An 18861-nucleotide genomic window follows, 5' to 3' on the forward strand; every position below is an offset into this window, starting at 1 on the left:
ATACAATTGATTCTTCAATATACATTACAATAAGTTAGGTCCACTGTCACAGCTCACCTTGGATTGGAGTGAGTGAGATTTGAATTGGGATTTGCAGTCATTAAATTACTGCTAGTTAGATTGATGGGTGGCATTGTCATACAACCTCCAGCATATGGGTCTTCTTTCATGCTATTAAAGCTAGTGCTGAGATTGACAGGGTTTGGTGGTTCAGTGATTACAGGTTTTGTATCTTGAGACACAGTATAAGCATTTTCAATTGTGTCCTGCTGACAATGTCCACCTTCATACTCTGTCTTTTTTGGTTCAGAGAGATCTCCTTTTCCTCCTTTGACTTTAATAACTCTGATTTTGATTTCCTTGGGCTTTTTCTCTTTTTCCATTTCCTGGAACAGATAACATCCAAAATCTGAGTCATGAAAACAGTTATTTTAGTCATTAGCATGCTACCGATAATACAGTTAATGGACTAAAAAGAAACCCAAATTCCTTACCTTTCCCAAAACTGAACCACTTAGCAGTGTATTGCTATACATTGTTTTTCTTTCCTCTTTTGTAAGTTCATTTTCTTTAGAGCTCTCTTTTGGCTTTATGAATGAATTGACTTTTGCTTCTTGTAGTAATTTAGCTCTCAGTTCTGGTATGAATCTGAAAAAACAAAAATATCAACTATAACCGTTTTGTTTACAAAGAGTATTTTATCTCTAACGAGCCTTTTAATCACTTAATTTACATTGCATCTACAGCATAAATAAATCATCATGCAATGCATGCCAGCAGATGTCCTAATATTTACCAAATCCAAATTGCTTCCTAGTGAAGATATATATTTCAAATATTTTGCCATGGTAATTTACTACATCAAACTTTTACAAAATAGACTATGAATTAAATTCTTTTTGCGCTATAAACGTCACTCAGTAAAAGTGTTACTTTTAATTTTTATAAATGCACTATTCTTTTCAAGGAAGGTTCAAACTACTTTGTCCTTTTGTGGTTCTTTAAAGTAACAGGATTTAAAAGATAAACTAATTTCTATGAAATCGTACCCTAAAGAAGTAATTCAGTACAAAATATAACAGAATACATCAATATTGAGGGGAAGTTGTTGGTTTTGGCTTACTTTTCTTTCTTTCTCTTTTTCTTTCTTTCTCTTTTGCACTAGTTTTTCACTGTGGTAAAATAACAAAATTTGGAATTTTAACTATTTTTAAGTGTGCAATTCAGTGGCATTAATTAATTACACTCATAATGTTGTGCAAGCATCATCACTTATTTCCAAAATTTTTCATCACACCAAACAGAAATTCTCTACCCATTAAACAATAATTCCCTATTACTCCCTCCACCTAGGCCCTAATAACCTCTAATATACTTTCTGTCTCTATGATTTTGCCTCTTCTAGATATTTCACATAAGTAAAATCATATATATGTCCTTTTGTATCTAGCTTACTTCACTCAGTATAATGTTTTCAAGATTCATTCATGTTGTAGCATGTATCAGCACTTCACTACTTTTATGGCTGAATAATATTCCATTATATGAATATACTACATTTTATTTATCCATTCATCTACTTTTTTATTTGAATTTCCCTAATAGCTAGTGATGTTTAGAATCTTTTCATGTGCTTAAAATTCAATTTTATTGAGATATATTTACATACCGTGCAATCATACAAAGTGTACATTCAGTTGTTCACAGTACCATTTTATGGTTGTGCAATCACCACCAAAATTAATTTTTGAACATTTTCATTACCACACACACAAAAATAATAAGAATACAAATTAAAGTGAAAAAGAACAATTAAAGTAAAAAAGAACACTGGGTGCCTTTTTTTTTTTTTTGCCCCCATTTTTCTACTCATCCATCCATACACTGGACAAAGGGAAGTGTGGTCCATATGGCTTTCCCAATGACACTGTCACCCCTAATAAGCTACATTTTTATACAGTCGTCTTCAAGATTCAAGGGTTCTGGGTTGTAGTTTGATAGTTTCAAGTATTTATTGCTAGCTATTCCAATTCATTAGAACCTAAAAAGGGTTGTCTATATTGTGTGTAAGAGTGCCCACCAGAGTGACTTCTTGGCTCCTTTTGGAATCTCTCTGCCACTGAAACTTATTTCATTTCATTTCACATCCCCCTTTTGGTCAAGATGTTCTCCTTCCCATGATGCCGGGTCTAGATTCCTCCCTGGGAGTCATATTCCACATTGCCAGGGAGATTTACACCCCTGGGTGTCAGATGTCATGTAGTGGGGAGGGCAGTGATATCACCTGCCCAGTTGCTAGAGAGAGAGGGCCACATCTGAGCAACAAAGAGGCATTCAGGAGGAGACCCTTAGGCACAATTATAGGCAGGCCTAGCCTCTCCTTTGCAGCCAACAGTCTTCCCAAGGGCAAGTCCCATGGGAGAGGGCTCAGCCCATCAGACCACCAGTCCCCTATGTCTGTGAGCACACCAGCAACCATCGAGGTGGGGAAGTCTAACACCCCTGCATTCTCCACCAGCTCCTCAGGGGGGCTCTGTATATTTTTTTCATTTTTTTTTTAATTAACTCATTTTTAAAAAATTAACTATTAACTATATCAAAAAAATTTTTAAAACAAACAATAAAAAAACATTTCAAACAAACAATAATAAGGAAGTAAGAAAAAGACAACTAACCTAACATAACTACTTTACTTCCAACATGTTCCTACTCTACCCCAAGAGAATAATCTAATATAGCAACATTTCTGTGAACTTGTTCCTACCATACCTACCAGAAATTAACAGACCATAGTCATTCCTGGGCATTCCCAGAACCTTAAATTTACCCACAACAGCTTATCTGTTCTTATTGGGTTATCATTCCCCCTTCATTAATTGCTCTCTATCGCTAGTTCCCAGACATTCTACATTATAAACCATTTATTTAACACTTTTCAATGTTCACATTAGTGGTAGCATACAATATTTCTTTTTTTGTGCCTGGCTTATTTCACTCAGCATTATGCCTTCAAGGTTCATCCATGTTGTCATGTTTCACGACATCATTCCTTCTTACTGCCACGTAGTATTCAATCGTGTGTATATACTACATTTTATTTATCCACTCATCTGTTGAAGGACATTTGGGTTGTTTCCATCTCTTGGCAATTGTGAATAATACTGCTGTGAACACTGGCATGCAGATATCTGTTCGTGTCATTGCTTTCAGATCTTCCAGGTATATACTGAGAAGTGCAATTGCTGGATCGAAGGGTAACTCTATATCTAATTTTCTAAGGAACTGCCAGACCAACTTCCAGAGTGGCTGAACCATTATACAGTCCCACCAACAATGAATAAGAGTACCAATTTCTCCACATCGTCTATTCATTTGTAGTTTCCTGTTTGTTTAATGGCAGCCATGCTAATTGGTGTGAGATGGTATCTCATTGTGGTCTTAATTTTCAACTCTCTAATAGCTAGTGAAGCTGAACATTTTTTCATGTGTTTCTTGGCCATTTGTATTTCCTCTGCAGAGAACTGTCTTTTCATATCTTTTGACTATTTTATAATTGGGCCGTCTGTACTACTGTCCTTGAGTTGTACGATTACTTTATATATGCAAGATATCAGTCTTTTGTCAGATACATGGTTTCCAAAAATTTTTTTCCATTGAGTTGGCTGCCTCTTCATCCTTTTGACAAATTCCTTTCAGGTACAGAAACTTCTAAGCTTGAGGGGTTCCCATTTATCTATTTTTTCTTTTGTTGCTTGTGCTTTGAGTGTAAGGTCTAGGAAGTGGCTGCCTAATACAAGGTCTTGAAGATGTTTCCCCACATTATCTTCTAGGAGTTTGATGGTACTGTCTTTTATATTGAGGTCTTTGATCCATTTTGAGTTAATTTTTGTGTAGGGTGTGAGGTAGGGGACCTCTTTCATTCTTTTGGATATGGATATCCAACTCTCCCAGCCCCATTTGTTGAAAAGATTGTTACGTCCCAGTTCAGTGGCTTTGGGGGCCTTATCAAAGATCAGTCGACTACAGGCCTGGGGATCTATCTCTGAATTCTCAATTCGATTCCATTGATCAATATGTCTATCTTTGTGCCAGTACCATGCTGTTTTGACAACTGTTGCTTTATAATAAGCTTCAAAGTCAGGGAGTGTAAGTCTTCCCACTTCGTTTTTCTTTTTTAGAATGTTTTTAGCAATTCGAGGCATCTTCCCTTTCCAAATAAATTTGATAACTAGCTTTTCCAAGTCTGCAAAGTAGGTTGTTGGAATTTTGATTGGGATTGCATTGAATCTGTAGATGAGTTTGGGTAAAATTGACATCTTAATGACACTTAGCCTTCCTTTCCATGAACATGGAATATTTTCCATCTTTTAAGGTCCCTTTCTATTTCTTTTAGTGGAGTTATGTAGTTTTCTTTGTATAGGTCTTTTACATCTTTGGTTAAGTTCATTCCTAGGTACTTGATTTTTTTTAGTTGCTATTGAAAATGGTATCTTTTTCTTGAGTGTCTCTTCACTTTGTTCATTTCTAGCATATAGAAACATTACTGACTTATGTGCATTAATCTTGTATCCTGCTACTCTGCTAAATTTGTTTATTAGCTCCATAGCTGTATTGTCGATTTCTCAGGGTTTTCCAGATATAAGATCATATCACCTGTAAATAATGACAGTTTTAGTTCTTCCTTTCCAATTTGGATGCCTTTTATTTCTTTGTCTTGCTGGATTACCCTGGCTAGCACTTCTAGCACTATGTTGAATAACAGTGGTGACACCAGGCATCCTTGTCTCATTCCTGATCTTAGAGGGAAGGCTTTCAGTCTCTTGCCATTGAGTACTATGCTGGCTGTGGTTTTTTCATATATGCTCTTCATCATATTGAGGAATTTCTCTTCAATTCCTACTTCTTGATGTGTTTTTATCAAAAAGGGATGTGGGATTTTGTCGAATACTTTTCCAGCATCTATTGAGATGATCATTTGATTTTTCTCTTTTGATTTGTTAATATACTGTAATACATTGATTGATCTCCTTATGTTGAACCATCCTTGCATGCCTGGAATGAACCCCACTTGGTCATGGTGTATGATTTTTTTAATGTGTCTTTGGATTCAATTTGCAAGTATTTTGTTGAGAAGTTTTCCATCTATATTCATTAGGCAGACTGGCCTGTAGTTTTCCGTTTTTGTAGCATCTTTGCCTGGTTTTGGTATTAGATTGATGTGAGCTTCAAAAAATGTGTTAGATAGTAGTCCATTTTCTTCAATGTTTTAAAAGAGTTTAAGATTGGCATCAGTTCTTTTTGGAAAGTTTGGAAGAATTTCCCTGTGAAGCCATCTGGCCCTGAGGCATTTATTTGTGGGAAGTTCTTTGATGACTGATTGGATCTCTTTGCTTGTGATGGGTTGGTTGAGGTCTTCTATTTCTTTTCTGGTCAGTGTAGGTTGTTCATATGTTTCCAGGAAATCGTTCATTTCCTTTACATTATCCAGTTTGCTGCCATACAGTTGTTCATAGTACCCTCTTATAATTTTTTTAATTTCTTCGGGATCCGCAATGATGTCACCTTTCTCATTCATTATTTTGTTTATATGGGTCTTCTCTCTTTTTGATTTTGTCAGTGTAGCTAGGGGTTTGTCAATCTTGATGATCTTCTCAAAGAACCAATTTTTGGTGTTATTTATTCTATTTTTTTTTTTTGTTCTCTATGTCATTTATTTCTGCTTTAATCCTTCTTATTTCTTTTCTTCTACTTGGTTTAGGATTGGTTTGCTATTCATTTTCTAGCTTCTTCAGTTGCTCCATTAGTTCTTTGATTTTAGCTCTTTCTTCCTTTTTGATGTATGTGTTTAGTGCTATAAATTTCCCCCTCAGTACCACTTTTGCTGCATCCCATAGGTTTTGATATGTTGTGTTCTGATTTTCATTCATCTCTATATATTTAGCAATTTCTCTTCCTATTTCTTCTTCTTTTCTTTTTTTTTTTTTTTACCCACCAAGGAATCTTTTATTCTCATTTTATAATTACACCCATGACTCAAACCATGGAAGCCCTATCTGCTGGAGAAAAAAAAATTCAAACATGAGAAATTTATACAACCTTTGTTACATTATACTGTGATTCTAAATCTTTAACCAAATTCCATCCAAGGTTATTAGCCACAGTACATGCCAAAATTAGCTTCCTATAAAAAACTTTGCTTTCTCTGTACAAATCAGTGTCAATAAAATAAAAAAATAAACACTGTACACTAGGCAAAGAACTTTATTAATCTTTGTTTTTAAACTTTATTCCTAGGCTTTTTTCAGCTTCATTAGCTGCAAAGAATGAAACTGTGTATAAGCAAAAACTGAAAACAGCTGCAGTGTCCAAGGGGCTTGAGCTTAAAAATAGTAGAGATCTAGATTTTATTAGATCCATAAACAAAACAACTTTAAAAAGCAGTCATAATATAAAATAGCAGCTCTAAGTAACTTCAAGTTCTATCTTCTTCAGAAGGTGACTCAATTCAGTTTGCCTCATTCTTGGAAGCCTCATCAAAATTCTCCACAAGATCTGGAACTTCATCATCATCATCCTCTCCAGTAGCAAGTGGTGCTTTTCCATCGACAGATTGTTTGGGCAGAGCTTCAGCCAGTCTCCTTAAACTAGTCACACTGTCTGCGCCAAGCTGGTTTAAGATGCTGGGTAGCATTTCTGTCAGCTGCTTGGTCTCAGCATGGCCTGTAATGGTGAAAGTATTCGCTGCCAGAGATACCTGAACTTTAGGGTTGTTAAAGTGGATCACTGTTCCTTGGTTTGTAAACATATTAACCTCTTCAATACCAGAGATATTGTTTACACCTAATTTCTTTAAGGAGAACTGAAGTTTTTTATCATCTGCAGTAGCTGTTCTATGAACGACCTTCTTTCAGCGAGCAGTTCCTTTCCCACCAATGCGGACTTGTGCCTGCAGTTTGGCGAGTTTCTCTTGGTTCATGATAGTTGCTTTCATCTTGTTGGAGCGGAAATGGGGCCGCGCGGGGGACTAGGGTTGGCGCTCAGGGGGTCTCAGGCAGACCAGCTGAGACCAGGCGCACACACGCGGGGACGCAAGATGGCAGCTAGAGGGAGACCGGAAGTCCCTATTTCTTCTTTAACCCACTGATTGTTTAGGAGTATGTTGTTTAACCTACAGGTATTTGTGGATTTTCTAAGTCTCTGATGGTTATTGACTTCTAATTGTATTCCATTGTGGTCAGAGAATGTGCTTTGAATAATTTCAATTTTTTTTAAATTTATTAAGGCTTGTTTTATGACCCAGGATATAATCTATTTTGGAGAAAGTTCCATGAGCACTAGAGAAGAATGTGTATCCTGGTGATTTGGGATGTAATGTTTTATATATGTCTGTTAAATCAAATTCATTTATCAGATTGTTTAGGTTTTCAATTTTCTTATTGGTCTTCTGTCTGGTTGATCTATCTATAGGAGAGAGTGATGTGTTCAAATCTCCCACAATTATTGTGGAAACATCAATTGCTTCCTTTAGTTTTTACCAGTGTTTGTCTCATGTATTTTGTGGCACCTTGATTGGGTACATAAACAGTTATGATTGTTATTTCTTCTTGTTGAATTGCCCCTTTTATTAGTATGTAGTGGCCTTCTTTGTCTCTCATAACATCCTTGCATTTAAAGTCTATTTTATCTGAGATTAATACTGCTACTTCTGCTTACTTTTGGCTGCAGCTTGAATGAAATATTTTTTTCCATCTTTTCACTTTTGATTTCTTTGTATCCCTGTGTCTGAGTCTCTTGTATGCAACATATTGATGGTTCATATTTTTTTAATACATTCTGCCAATTCATGTCTTTTAATTGGGGAGTTAAATCCATTTACATTCAATGTTATTACTGTGAAGGAATTTCTTGAATCGGCCATCCTATCTTTTGGTTTATGTTTGTCAGATATATTTTTTCCCTCTCTTAATGTCCTTTAATGTACCCATACTGAATCTCTTTAGTACTAAATCTTTCTCCACATCTCTCTCTCTTTTCTTTCTCTGTTGGTAGGGCTTCCTTTAGTATCTCAAGTAGGGCAGGTCTCTTGCTGCCTAATACAAGGTCTTGAAGATGTTTCCCTACATTATCTTCCAGGAGTTTGATGGTACTGTCTTTTATATTGAGGTCTTTGATCTACTTTGAGTTAATTTTTGTGTAGGGTGTGAGGTAGGGGACCTCTTTCATTCTTTTGGATATGGATATCCAACTCTCCCAGCCCCATTTGTTGAAAAGATTGTTACGTCCCAGTTCAGTGGCTTTGGGGGCCTTATCAAAGATCAGTTGACTGTAGATCTGAGGATCTATCTCCAAATTCTCAATTCGATTCCATTGATCAATATGTCTATCTTTGTGCCAGTACCATGCTGTTTTGACTACTGTTGCTTTATAATAAGCTTCAAAGTCAGGGAGTGTAAGTCCTCCCACTTCGTTTTTCATTTGTCTGTGAAAAAAAATAAGCTCTCTCTCAAATATGAAGGAGAGCTTTGCTGGAAAAAGAATTCTTGGTTGGCAATTTTTCTCTCTCAGAATTTTAAATATGTCATGCCACTGCTTTCTCACCTCCATGGTGGCTGCTGAGTAGTCAATACTTAGTCTTATGCTGTTTCCTTTGTAAGTGATGATTTGCTTTTCTCTTGTTGCTTTCAGAACTTGCTTCTCTTCAGTATTTGACAATCTGATCAGAATATGTCTTGGAGTGGGTTTATTTGGATTTATTATATTTGGAGTTCACTGGGCATTTATGATTTGTGTATTTCTGTTCTTTAGAAGATTTGGGAAGTTTTCCCCAAAAATTTCTTTGAATACTCATCCTAGACCTTTACCCTTCTCTTCCCCTTCTGGAACACCAATGACTCTTATATTTGGACATTTTATATTATCTATCATATCCCTAAGGTACATTTTGATTTTTTTTATTTTTTCCCCATTCTTTCTTTTGTTCTTTTATTTTCCATTCTGTCATCCTCGAGGTCACTGACTCACTGTTCAGCTTTCTCTAGTCTTGTACTATGAGTATCCAGAATCTTTTTCATTCGGTTGACAGTTTCTTTTATTTCCGTAAGATCGCCTTTTTTTTTTAATTTACTTTTGCAATTTTTCTTTATGCTCTTCTAGGGTCTTCTTCATGTCCTTTATATCCTGTGCCATGCTCTTGTTGTTTTGACTTTAGCTCTTTGATTAACTGCTCCAAGTACTGTGTCTCCTCTGATCTTCTGATTTGGGTGTTTCGGGTTGGGTTATCCATATCACCTGGTTTTTTCATATGCTTTAAAATTTTCTGTTGTTTTTGGCCTCTTGAGATTTGCTTAACTTGATAGGATATGTAGACTGATTCAAACACTTATCTCTAATTTGTCAGATCTACAGCTTAATGGAGTATACTTTCTCTGACTAACCAGCAGGTGGCATCCATGAGCCACCTATTCCCCTCAAGCCAGTTCTCCCCAACTTTGTCTTTGTGGTGAGTGGGGGACTGAGTCTTGTGGGGGTCCAATTGGTGCACCAAGTTTGTGTGTGTAGTTGGTGCTACCCGCCCTGAATGTGGGGTGTGTGTCTGAGCAGTTAGGAAGGGAGGGTGGCTTTAATAATCAAATCTCCCAGGTGTTCCTGGTGATTTAAAGCTGCTGCAATAGTATAATCATTCAGTTCAGTCTCACCACAGTTTGTCTCTGCCGCTGACCCACAAGTCCTTGGTATTGGGCATGTGGTCCCTGGGAGTTGCGAGTGGGTCCCTCTTCCAAGTCGTGCCCTCCTAGGGCCTCTGCTGAGGGAACACTGTGCTACATCACAGGTGAGTGCTGTCCCCCAAGGGAAGTTCTGGGCCGCAGGGCTGTGTAGGGGCGTTCCCAGCCTGGAGAAAGAATGGCTGAATTGGGCATGTTAATTGCCCCCTTTTCTCACACCTCCACCTTCGCAGCTCTGGAACAATTAGCTGCAGGTACGTGAAAGGCTATTGTCCACGCCAGATATTGTGGCATGTGTACATGTTGCTGGAAACACTTCTCGTCACACTGGGTTGTTTGGCGCAGCTCTGGGCTGTGGTGCTGGCACCAGGTAGGAGCGTTCCCAGCCCACAGGGAAGATGGCTGTAAGGGGATGCCCCCTTTTCTTGGGAAGTTATGGTGTTTAGCAAATTTTCTCAGCCAATAGACTAACTGTTTTGTCCCTCAGAGTTATCTTAGCTCTGCTCTTGCCTGGGCCCAAATTGCATGTCTTTGAGGCTTTCTGTAATGGGCTTCTTAGAGTAATTGTTTTAGAAAAAGAGAAGATTAAAAAAAAGAAAGAAAGAAAAGAAAAAGGAAAAGAAGGGCCCTCCTTGAAAATCTAATGGGCTACTGAAATGCCAAGATCAAGGAGTTTAGGGCCATTAAGGAACAATCAAGAAAGCAGAGAAATCAGTTCTTCAGACAAGGGTCCTCACCCTCTGGATTTGCATATGCACCTGATTCTGTTTGAGCCCTGTCCTTCTCTGTATTATGCTCACCAGAACTCCAAAAAGTCTGTTTTTATCTTGGGTTTTTTGTTTTGTTTTTGTTTTTGTTTTTGTTTTTGTTTTTGCTGTTTTTGCTAGCCCTATCTCCTCTCCATCAGGCTGACTGCTCCCAGGTTCTCCAGTGTCTGGTCTTATTCTATCTATGTTTGGACTTTTTGATCAGCAGTCTGAGTTTTCAATCAGAGCTGCAACTGTAGTTCTCCCTCTGGTTCCCAGCACCAACGGCCCCTCCTCCCACAGGACTGAGACTGGCAGGGAGGGGCATGGTTCCCCTGGCCAGGAGAACTTAGATTTCGCTGATCTCAGCTGTTCCATGCATTCATGAGTGTTGTATGAAGTATGCCCAAAGTCAAATTGCTCTGCAGTGTCTGGTCCACACAGTTCCTGGCTTTCTACCAACTGCCCTGGAGGAGTAACTGAAACCCACACCTCACCACTCCACCATCTTGCCCTGCCTCCCATTCATCTATTAATGGACACTTGGGTTGTTCCACCTTTTGGCTAGTGCGAATAATGCTGCTACGAACATTAGTGTACATGTATCTGTTTAAGTACCTTCTTTCTTGTTTTAAGATAACTTTTTTCTTTTTTAATGCAATTTTATTGAGCTATATTCACATATGATGCAAACCATCCTAAGTATACAATCAGTGGCTCACAGTATTATTACACAGTTGTGCATTCATCACCACAAGTAATTTTAAAACTTTTTCATTACTTCAGGAAAGAAAAAAAAAAAGAGAAAATACAAAACATTTCATACCCCTATCCCACCCCCACCCACCCCCACTATCACTGATCCCTAGCATTGGTGTGGTGCATTTGTTACTGCTGATGAAAGACTATTAAGATATTACTGTTAACTATAGTCCATAGCTTGCAATAGGTGTGTTTTTCTCCTATACCACTCTATTATTAACTCCTTGTAATAGTTTCATACATTTGTTCTAGTTAACGGAGGAAATTTTTTATATTTGTACTGTTAATCAAAGTCATTGTCCGCCACAAGATTTACTAAGTTATACATTCCCATGTTTTAACCTCTGGTTCTCCTTCCAGTGACATATATGACTCAAACTTCCCCTATCAATCACATTCACACACTGTTACTTATAATCACAATAATACGCTACCATCACTTCTATCCATTTCCACTCATTTAAATGCAGCCTAGTTAAAAATTCTGCACATCTCAGGCAGTTGCTCCCCATTCTCTAGCTTCATTCTATCTCCTGTTAGCTTATATTCTAGATTCTACATTTATGCATTTACATAGTATAATTAGTTCATATTAGTGAGATTATACACCATCTGTCCTTTTGTGTCTGGCTTATTTCATTCAACATAATATCCTCAAGGTTCATCCATGTTGTCACATGCTTCATGACTTCATTCCTTCTTAAAGCTGAATAATATTCCATCGTATATATAGGCCACATTTTGTTTATCCATTCACTGATTGATGGACACTTGGATTGTTTCATTTTTTGGCAATTGTGAATAATGCTGCTATGAACAGTGGTGTGCAAATGTCTGTTCACATCCCTGATTTCAGTTCTTCTGGGTATATACTTAGCAGTGGATTGCTGAATCATAGGGCAATTCTATACTTAGCTTTCTGAGGAACCACCAAACCATCTTCCACAGTTGGGGGTACCATTTTACATTCCCACCAGCAGTGAATAAGTCTTCCTATTTCTCCACATCCTCTCCAACACTTGTAGTTTCCTATTTGTTTAATAGTGACCATTCTAATAGGTGTGAAATGATATCTCATTGTGGTTTTTATTGGCATTTCCCTAATAGCTAGTGAAGGTGAGCATCTTTTCATGGGTTTTTTAGCCATTCATATTTCCTCACTGGAAAAAATGTCTATTCATGTCTTTTGCCTGGTTTTAAATTGGGTTGTGTGTCTTTTTATTGTTGATTTATAGGATTTCTTTATATATTCTGGATATTAAACCCTTATCAGTTATGAACTTTCCAAATATTTTCTCCCATTGAGTCGGCTGCCTTTTCACCTTTTGACAAAGTTCTCTGAAGTACATAAATATTCAATTTTGAGGAGGTCCCATTTATCTATTCTTTCTTTCATTGCTTGTGCTTTGGGTGAAAAGGCTAAGACAACTACTGCCTATCTATTACTAGATATTGATGATGTTTCCCTACATTTTTTTCTAAGTGTTTTATGACACTGTCTCTTATATTTAGGTCTTTGATCCATTTTGAGTTAATTTTTATATAGGGAGTGAGATAGGATATCATTCTTTCATTCTTTTGGATATGGATATCCAGTTTTCCCAGTGTCATTTGTTGAAGAGATTATTCTTTCCCAGTTGAGTGGATTTAGGAGCCTTGTCAGAAATCAACTGACCATAGACCTGAGGGTCTATTTCTGAACTCTCAATTTCATGCCATTGATCAATATGTCTATCTTTATGCCAGTACCATGCTCTTTTGATCCCTGTGGCTTTATAATGTTTCGAAGTCAGGAAGCGTAAGTCCTCCCACTTCATTCTTCTTTTTCAAGATGCTTTTGGCTATTTCTGGCCCTTTTCCCTTCCAAATAAATTTCCATTTCAGCAAAGTAGGCTGTTGGAATTTTTACTGGTATTGCATTGAATCATAAGGTTACTTATTTTGAATAGAAAATGCATCCACATGGTTCAAAATTCAAAAGGCTACATTGAAAATCTCCTTCCCAACCCTAACCATGAACTGCCCAATTCCCCCTCCTTGAAGGAGCTACTGCTATCAGTTTGGGGAAGTTTAAAACCTCTACCATGAATGAACTCTTCAGTAATTCAGCCCACTCTTGCCAGTGTTGTGCAGGACACATGCTTAATTAGTATAAATTGGTGAAAAAAGTGAAGAACTAGTGAGATTAGTTTGGCTGAATGAGAAAACATTACACTCCTGTCAAAGCTCCTTTGCAATGCAAAAGAAGGTCCATGAAAAAAAGAGGTCCCATATCAAAGGAAAAATGTCTTCCCTAAACATTTTCAGAGGGTCCTATAATTTGAACTCAAGATACTATTGCCCCATAATAGTGAAAGCTTAATATCTAAACACCCAAAAGAAATCAATTTAGTCTATGTAGAATTAATACAAAGCAACTTTTTTGTTCAATAACTGGCACTTTCATCAATGGCACTTTCAATGTGTCTTCTCATTTTTAAATTGTCGAGTTAAATTCCTGAAATGCCTGAAGTTCTAATTACTCTTTAGGTTTCTTTTTTTTTTTTTTTTGCCTTTTAATATTTTAATCTATCACCAATGGCAGTTCTTGGACTTTTCCATATCTGACCCTAACTCTACCACACTTTTAGTTGATGTACATCTTTCTAATTTCACAACCAAAAGCTAACTGAATGACCTTGCAATAAATGATAAACTTTTCCTGTTTTTTCCAAAGACCAAACAGAAAATAGTGGTTTTTAGAAATATGTCTGATTAATGAATCCAAATTGTCAGTCTATACTATATACTGAGCATGTTACAGGCAGAGTGGGACACAGGAGAGCTCTAAGAGGCATGATCCCTGTCTTCAGGGAACTTTCAATTTGGTGGGGAGGATAAGACAACAAACCCTACAACAAAATTAATAAGGCAATGAAAAAAATCATTTGGGAAGTGAGAGCTAATTATATTATATAGTTCAGAGATGCTACAGGAAGAAGAAAAACCAGACTATTCTCTGTCACAGGTCCAAATGGGAATAAAGCCAAAAAAGTACTGATTGTTTAGCACACTGCCTAAGACATAATAACTGAGTAATAAATATCAGCTGCAATTATTTTTATTATTAGAATTTTCATTCATGATGCCTATAGGTGTACCACATACCTAGTCAGCACCTGATATGGTAACTCAGTAAGTTTTCATTAAATTGAATTTCTATGTTGTGTAACACTATCTATACAACAACTCTCATGCTAATAAATTTCCTAATATAAATGCTAAAAAGTCCATATACACTCAAAATGCTTACTTTTCAATAAATCCATCTCTAGTAAAATACTCATGATGCAAAAGATCAGTAGAAGACTTCCTCTCAGCAGGGTCAATTTGTAAACAAGCCTAGAAAAGAAAAAAGATTCTAATGTTAAGTGAGCTCTTGACAGGGCTTGAGAAGAGTAAAAATTAAGTTTCTCTGACAAATGAAGAATTAGTTGCCCAAAGCTAAAAGTGTTCCTTAAAAGATGGAATTAAACCTCAGGAAATTCTGACAGGAAATTGTGACCTCTTATTTCCCTAAGAATTTTGTATTTGCAAAGCATTAACAGATCTTACATTTCTAACCAAAGCAAAAGTCAGTCTGATTCTGCTAGAATTAGCAGATATTAATTTGCTCATTTTCATCCTCTTATCAGCCCTATGAGGTAGAAAGTACATGGATAATCATTTCCATTTTACAGATCTGGAAGCATGATTAGTGATTTGCCAGATCAGAATTTTAACTCATGTCTTCTGACTACTAATTCAGCATTCTTTCTATAGCATCAAACCATTTCACAAATATTCAAGCCCCCAAATCTTCCAATAATCCATTATCAGAGCAGCTTTTTTCTGTTTCCCTACCTTGGGACTACTTCAATTAGGTGGAGAAACAACTAAAAACACCCCCCAAAGAAAACAAAAAAAAAAAAACAGAAAATGGAAGGAAGTATTTGGACAATAAGTTGCACATAATTAACATATATATAACTAAATAACTATAATTATAAATACAACAAATTTCTTTAATGAAAATATAATTTGAACAAAAGCCTTCTGTTTTATAGTTTTCATTCTTCCTCTGAAAGAAGGCAAAACATAATAATTGGTAACTTTTATTGAAGCTTACTACACACAGACAACACTTTAGCCTTTAGCTATGACTTGATCCTAGCAACAGCCCTACAAGGTAGGTATTATTATTGTCTCCATTGAGGGGACAGAGGCCCAAAGAGGTTTAGTGATCTGTCTGAGAGTTCATAGCAAGTAAGTAGAGGAGCCAGAATTAAAATCCAGAAAATCAAAGGTAATCACATACATTATTATACTTTTATTTAAAACTGCATGAGTTTCAATTGTTTCACAGAGTGAAAACGCTTGAGTTCATTACCTATTTTTCAATGTAGGAATACCTACATCCTTAAAACTGCAGCTAGCAAAAAATATGTGCTCATTTTAGAACATAATGGTAATCCATCAATAAAACTTACGAAGAAAAATGCAAGTAATCTGCCCAAATCACAGCCTGTTAGAGGTAGGCAAAGTAGTTATTTTGTGAATAATATAATTTGGAAAATTAAAAGGAATGTCCTAGTTGGGAAAATGTAAACTGTTACACTTCAGAAAACAGATTGGCACTTTCTTTAAAAATTAAGCAGTCACCTACCTTACAACCCAGCCATTCCACTCCTAGATATTTACCCAAGATAAGTGAAAATATACGTACATGCTAAGACTTGTACATGAAAGTTAATAACTTTATTTGTAATAGCCAAAACCTGGAAACAATCCAAATGTGCATCAATACAGGAATGGAAAAATAAACAAACTGTGGTATATCCATATAACAGAATACTACTCAGCAATAAAAAGGAATAAACTCTGATACATGCAAAAACATGAATGAATCTCTAAATATTATGTTGAGTGAAAGAAGTCAGAACCTATAAGAGTACATACTGTACAATTCCATTTATATAATATTAAAGAAAATGCTCACTAATCTATAGTGACTGAAAGTAAATCACCCAGAATGGAGGACTGGACTGGAGGGAGAGATGGGCTGCAAAAGGACACAAGGATATTTGGGAGGTGATGAAATTTTCAGTATCTTAATTGTGGTGGTGGTTGCACAATCTACACATCTATCAAAACTCATCAAATTATACATTTTAAATATGTGCAATTTACTGTACATAAGTTATATCTCACTAATGTTGTTTAGAAAAGTTAAATCTAAGGAAAAGAACACATACCCTCAAAAAAGATATTAAAATGTATTTCAGATTTACAATAATCAATCAAAATGGAACTAATACCAGAATAAAGAGAGAAATCAATGGAACAGAAACAGACCCAAGCATGTATAAGTATGTTGTCTAAGATAAATGTGGCATTACAAATCACTGGATTAGGCAAGTTGCAAAACAAAATTTGCAATAGATATAACAAAGGATTAATATGCTTATAATCTTACAAATCAGTATGAAAAAGGTAAATATTCCAACTGACAAATAGGTTAAGGATTCTTTTAAAAAGAAATACAAACGGGCAATGAGTATTAATAAAATGTTCAACCTCTTCAGTAAGTACAATTTTTAAAAAAAGAAACAATTTCCAGCTCATTAAATTGAAAAAGACTTAAAAATTATGATATCCGTGTTGAACTGAGAGTGGGGAAACAAGCACTTTCAAATAGCACTGAGTATAAATCAGTGAAACCTTGCTGGAGTAAACATAGCAAAATATATTAAAAATTCTAAAAGAGTAAACCCTTTGATTCACTAATCCCATCTAGGAATTTATCCTAAACAGATAATTTTAAAAGTACATAAAGATGTATATAAAAGATGTTCATTGTAGCACCTTTTCCAATAGTGGAAAAAACTGGAAACCCTTAAATGTCCAAAAATGCCAGATTGGTACATTATACAATGAAATGCTATGCAACCATGGTGGGATGTTTACAATACTTTGCCCAGTGAAAATAAACAGGTAACTATGTTTATTTATGTAACAAGTAAAGTATGACAGCTTTTAAGTTATAAATTTCTATGAATATATTTGGCTGGGAAAATTCTAGAAGTAAGTATATACACCAAAGTGTCAATAGTAATTATTTTTGGGTGGTGGGATTGGGAAAATCTTAATTTTTCTTTTTGTTTATCTGTATTTTCTACTCTTCCTATAATCACTGTGTATTTCTTGTAAAGTTAAAACTATATAATATAAAAAAGAGAAATTTAACAGAAAATGTAGTAAACAAAAATCTGATTCTTAACACATTCCAGTTCTCTCCAGGTATCAAGAAATAATTTCTTTTCTCTCAAGAATAATTATTCCTTAGATGCTATACATCACTATGTTTACGTGTAACTAAATAATAGCAACAACAACAATTAACATTAACCAGATTTGATAACAGCTTATTCAAGTCCCTGGGCTAAGCACATTTCTACTGTTACCTCAGTAAATCCTCAAACCCCAGAAGGTAAGCACTATAATTGTCATTTTATAGCCAAGAAAACTGAGGCACAGAAATTAGGCAACTTCCAAAGGTTACAGAGCTAATTTGTGGCAGAGCTGGGTTTTAAACGTAGGCTATGTGATTCCAGAGTCCCTTCTTTTAAACACTACATTACACCTGCTCTGAAATTTGGGCAACCACTTTTTTTTAAGGACTGTACATTAGAAATAAGTTACCTTAGTTGTCCCTGGGAATGGAAATTGGCTGGCTAGAGAACAGAAATAGAAACAGACTTACTATTCACAGTAAACTCCTTTATCTTTTGAATTTTGTACTAAGTGGCTGGTATATTAAAAATGAAACTTAAGTTTTAAAATATTTTTAAAAGGCTGTATAATGTTTTTGTTTCTCCAATTCAAGGTGAATCTTGACATTGCTGTATCTGCAAACAACATTAAAATTGCAGCTGCCAATGCCTTGTACTAGGATAACATAGTACAAAAAACTGTGATGATAAGCAAAGCTAGCTCTGGAGGGATCGCAGAGATGATCTTGTCTGGGGACATTAATCTTAGGTCCATGATGACTTTAAGGGATCAAAATGCATACATTTTGAATGTGTGCATGTATAATTTTCCAGGGACAGGGTCCATAACTTTCATACAATTCCTAAAGTGTTCCATGTTGTAGGTCAGGTCTTCCCGGAAGCAAACCCTGAGATAAAGGTTCATGTGTAAATGATTGCAGCAGGTTGAATAGTGTCCCACCTCACCCCATTCAAACTGGAACCTCAGTATGTGACCTTATTTAGAAATAGGGTTTTTGCAGATATAATTAAGGATCTTCAAATTAAATCATCCTTGATTTAGGGTGAGCCCTAAATCTATAGACTGGCGCCCTTATAAAAAGAGGAGAGGATGCAGAGAGATACAAATAAACAGATGAAAAGGCCAGGTGAAGAAGGAGGTTGAGATTGGAGTGATGGCAGCTACAAGCCATGGAATGCCAAGGATTGCCCAGAACACCAAAATCTGGAAGACAGAAGGTGGCATTCCTCCCCTAGAGCCTTCTGAGGGAGCGTGGCCCTGCTAATACCTTGATTTTGGACTTCCAGTCTCCAGAACAATGAGAGAATAAATTTATCTTG

The 18861-nt window shown here is 36.2% G+C and overlaps 1 protein-coding gene and 1 pseudogene across 1 annotated transcript in view; both read right to left on the reverse strand.

Annotated features, from left to right (window-relative positions):
* Positions 1–18861, reverse strand: part of CDKL3 (cyclin dependent kinase like 3) — a 112632-nt gene that overhangs the window by 17570 nt on the left and 76201 nt on the right. The window contains 3 exon segments of the mRNA XM_037800791.1: positions 58–386; positions 495–648; positions 14523–14611. Coding sequence (XP_037656719.1) covers positions 58–386; positions 495–648; positions 14523–14611 — 572 coding nt within the window.
* Positions 6391–7108, reverse strand: LOC119507603 (annotated as a pseudogene).

Source organism: Choloepus didactylus, chromosome 13, assembly GCF_015220235.1.
Source record: "Choloepus didactylus isolate mChoDid1 chromosome 13, mChoDid1.pri, whole genome shotgun sequence".
In the NCBI taxonomy this organism is placed as follows: domain Eukaryota; kingdom Metazoa; phylum Chordata; class Mammalia; order Pilosa; family Megalonychidae; genus Choloepus; species Choloepus didactylus.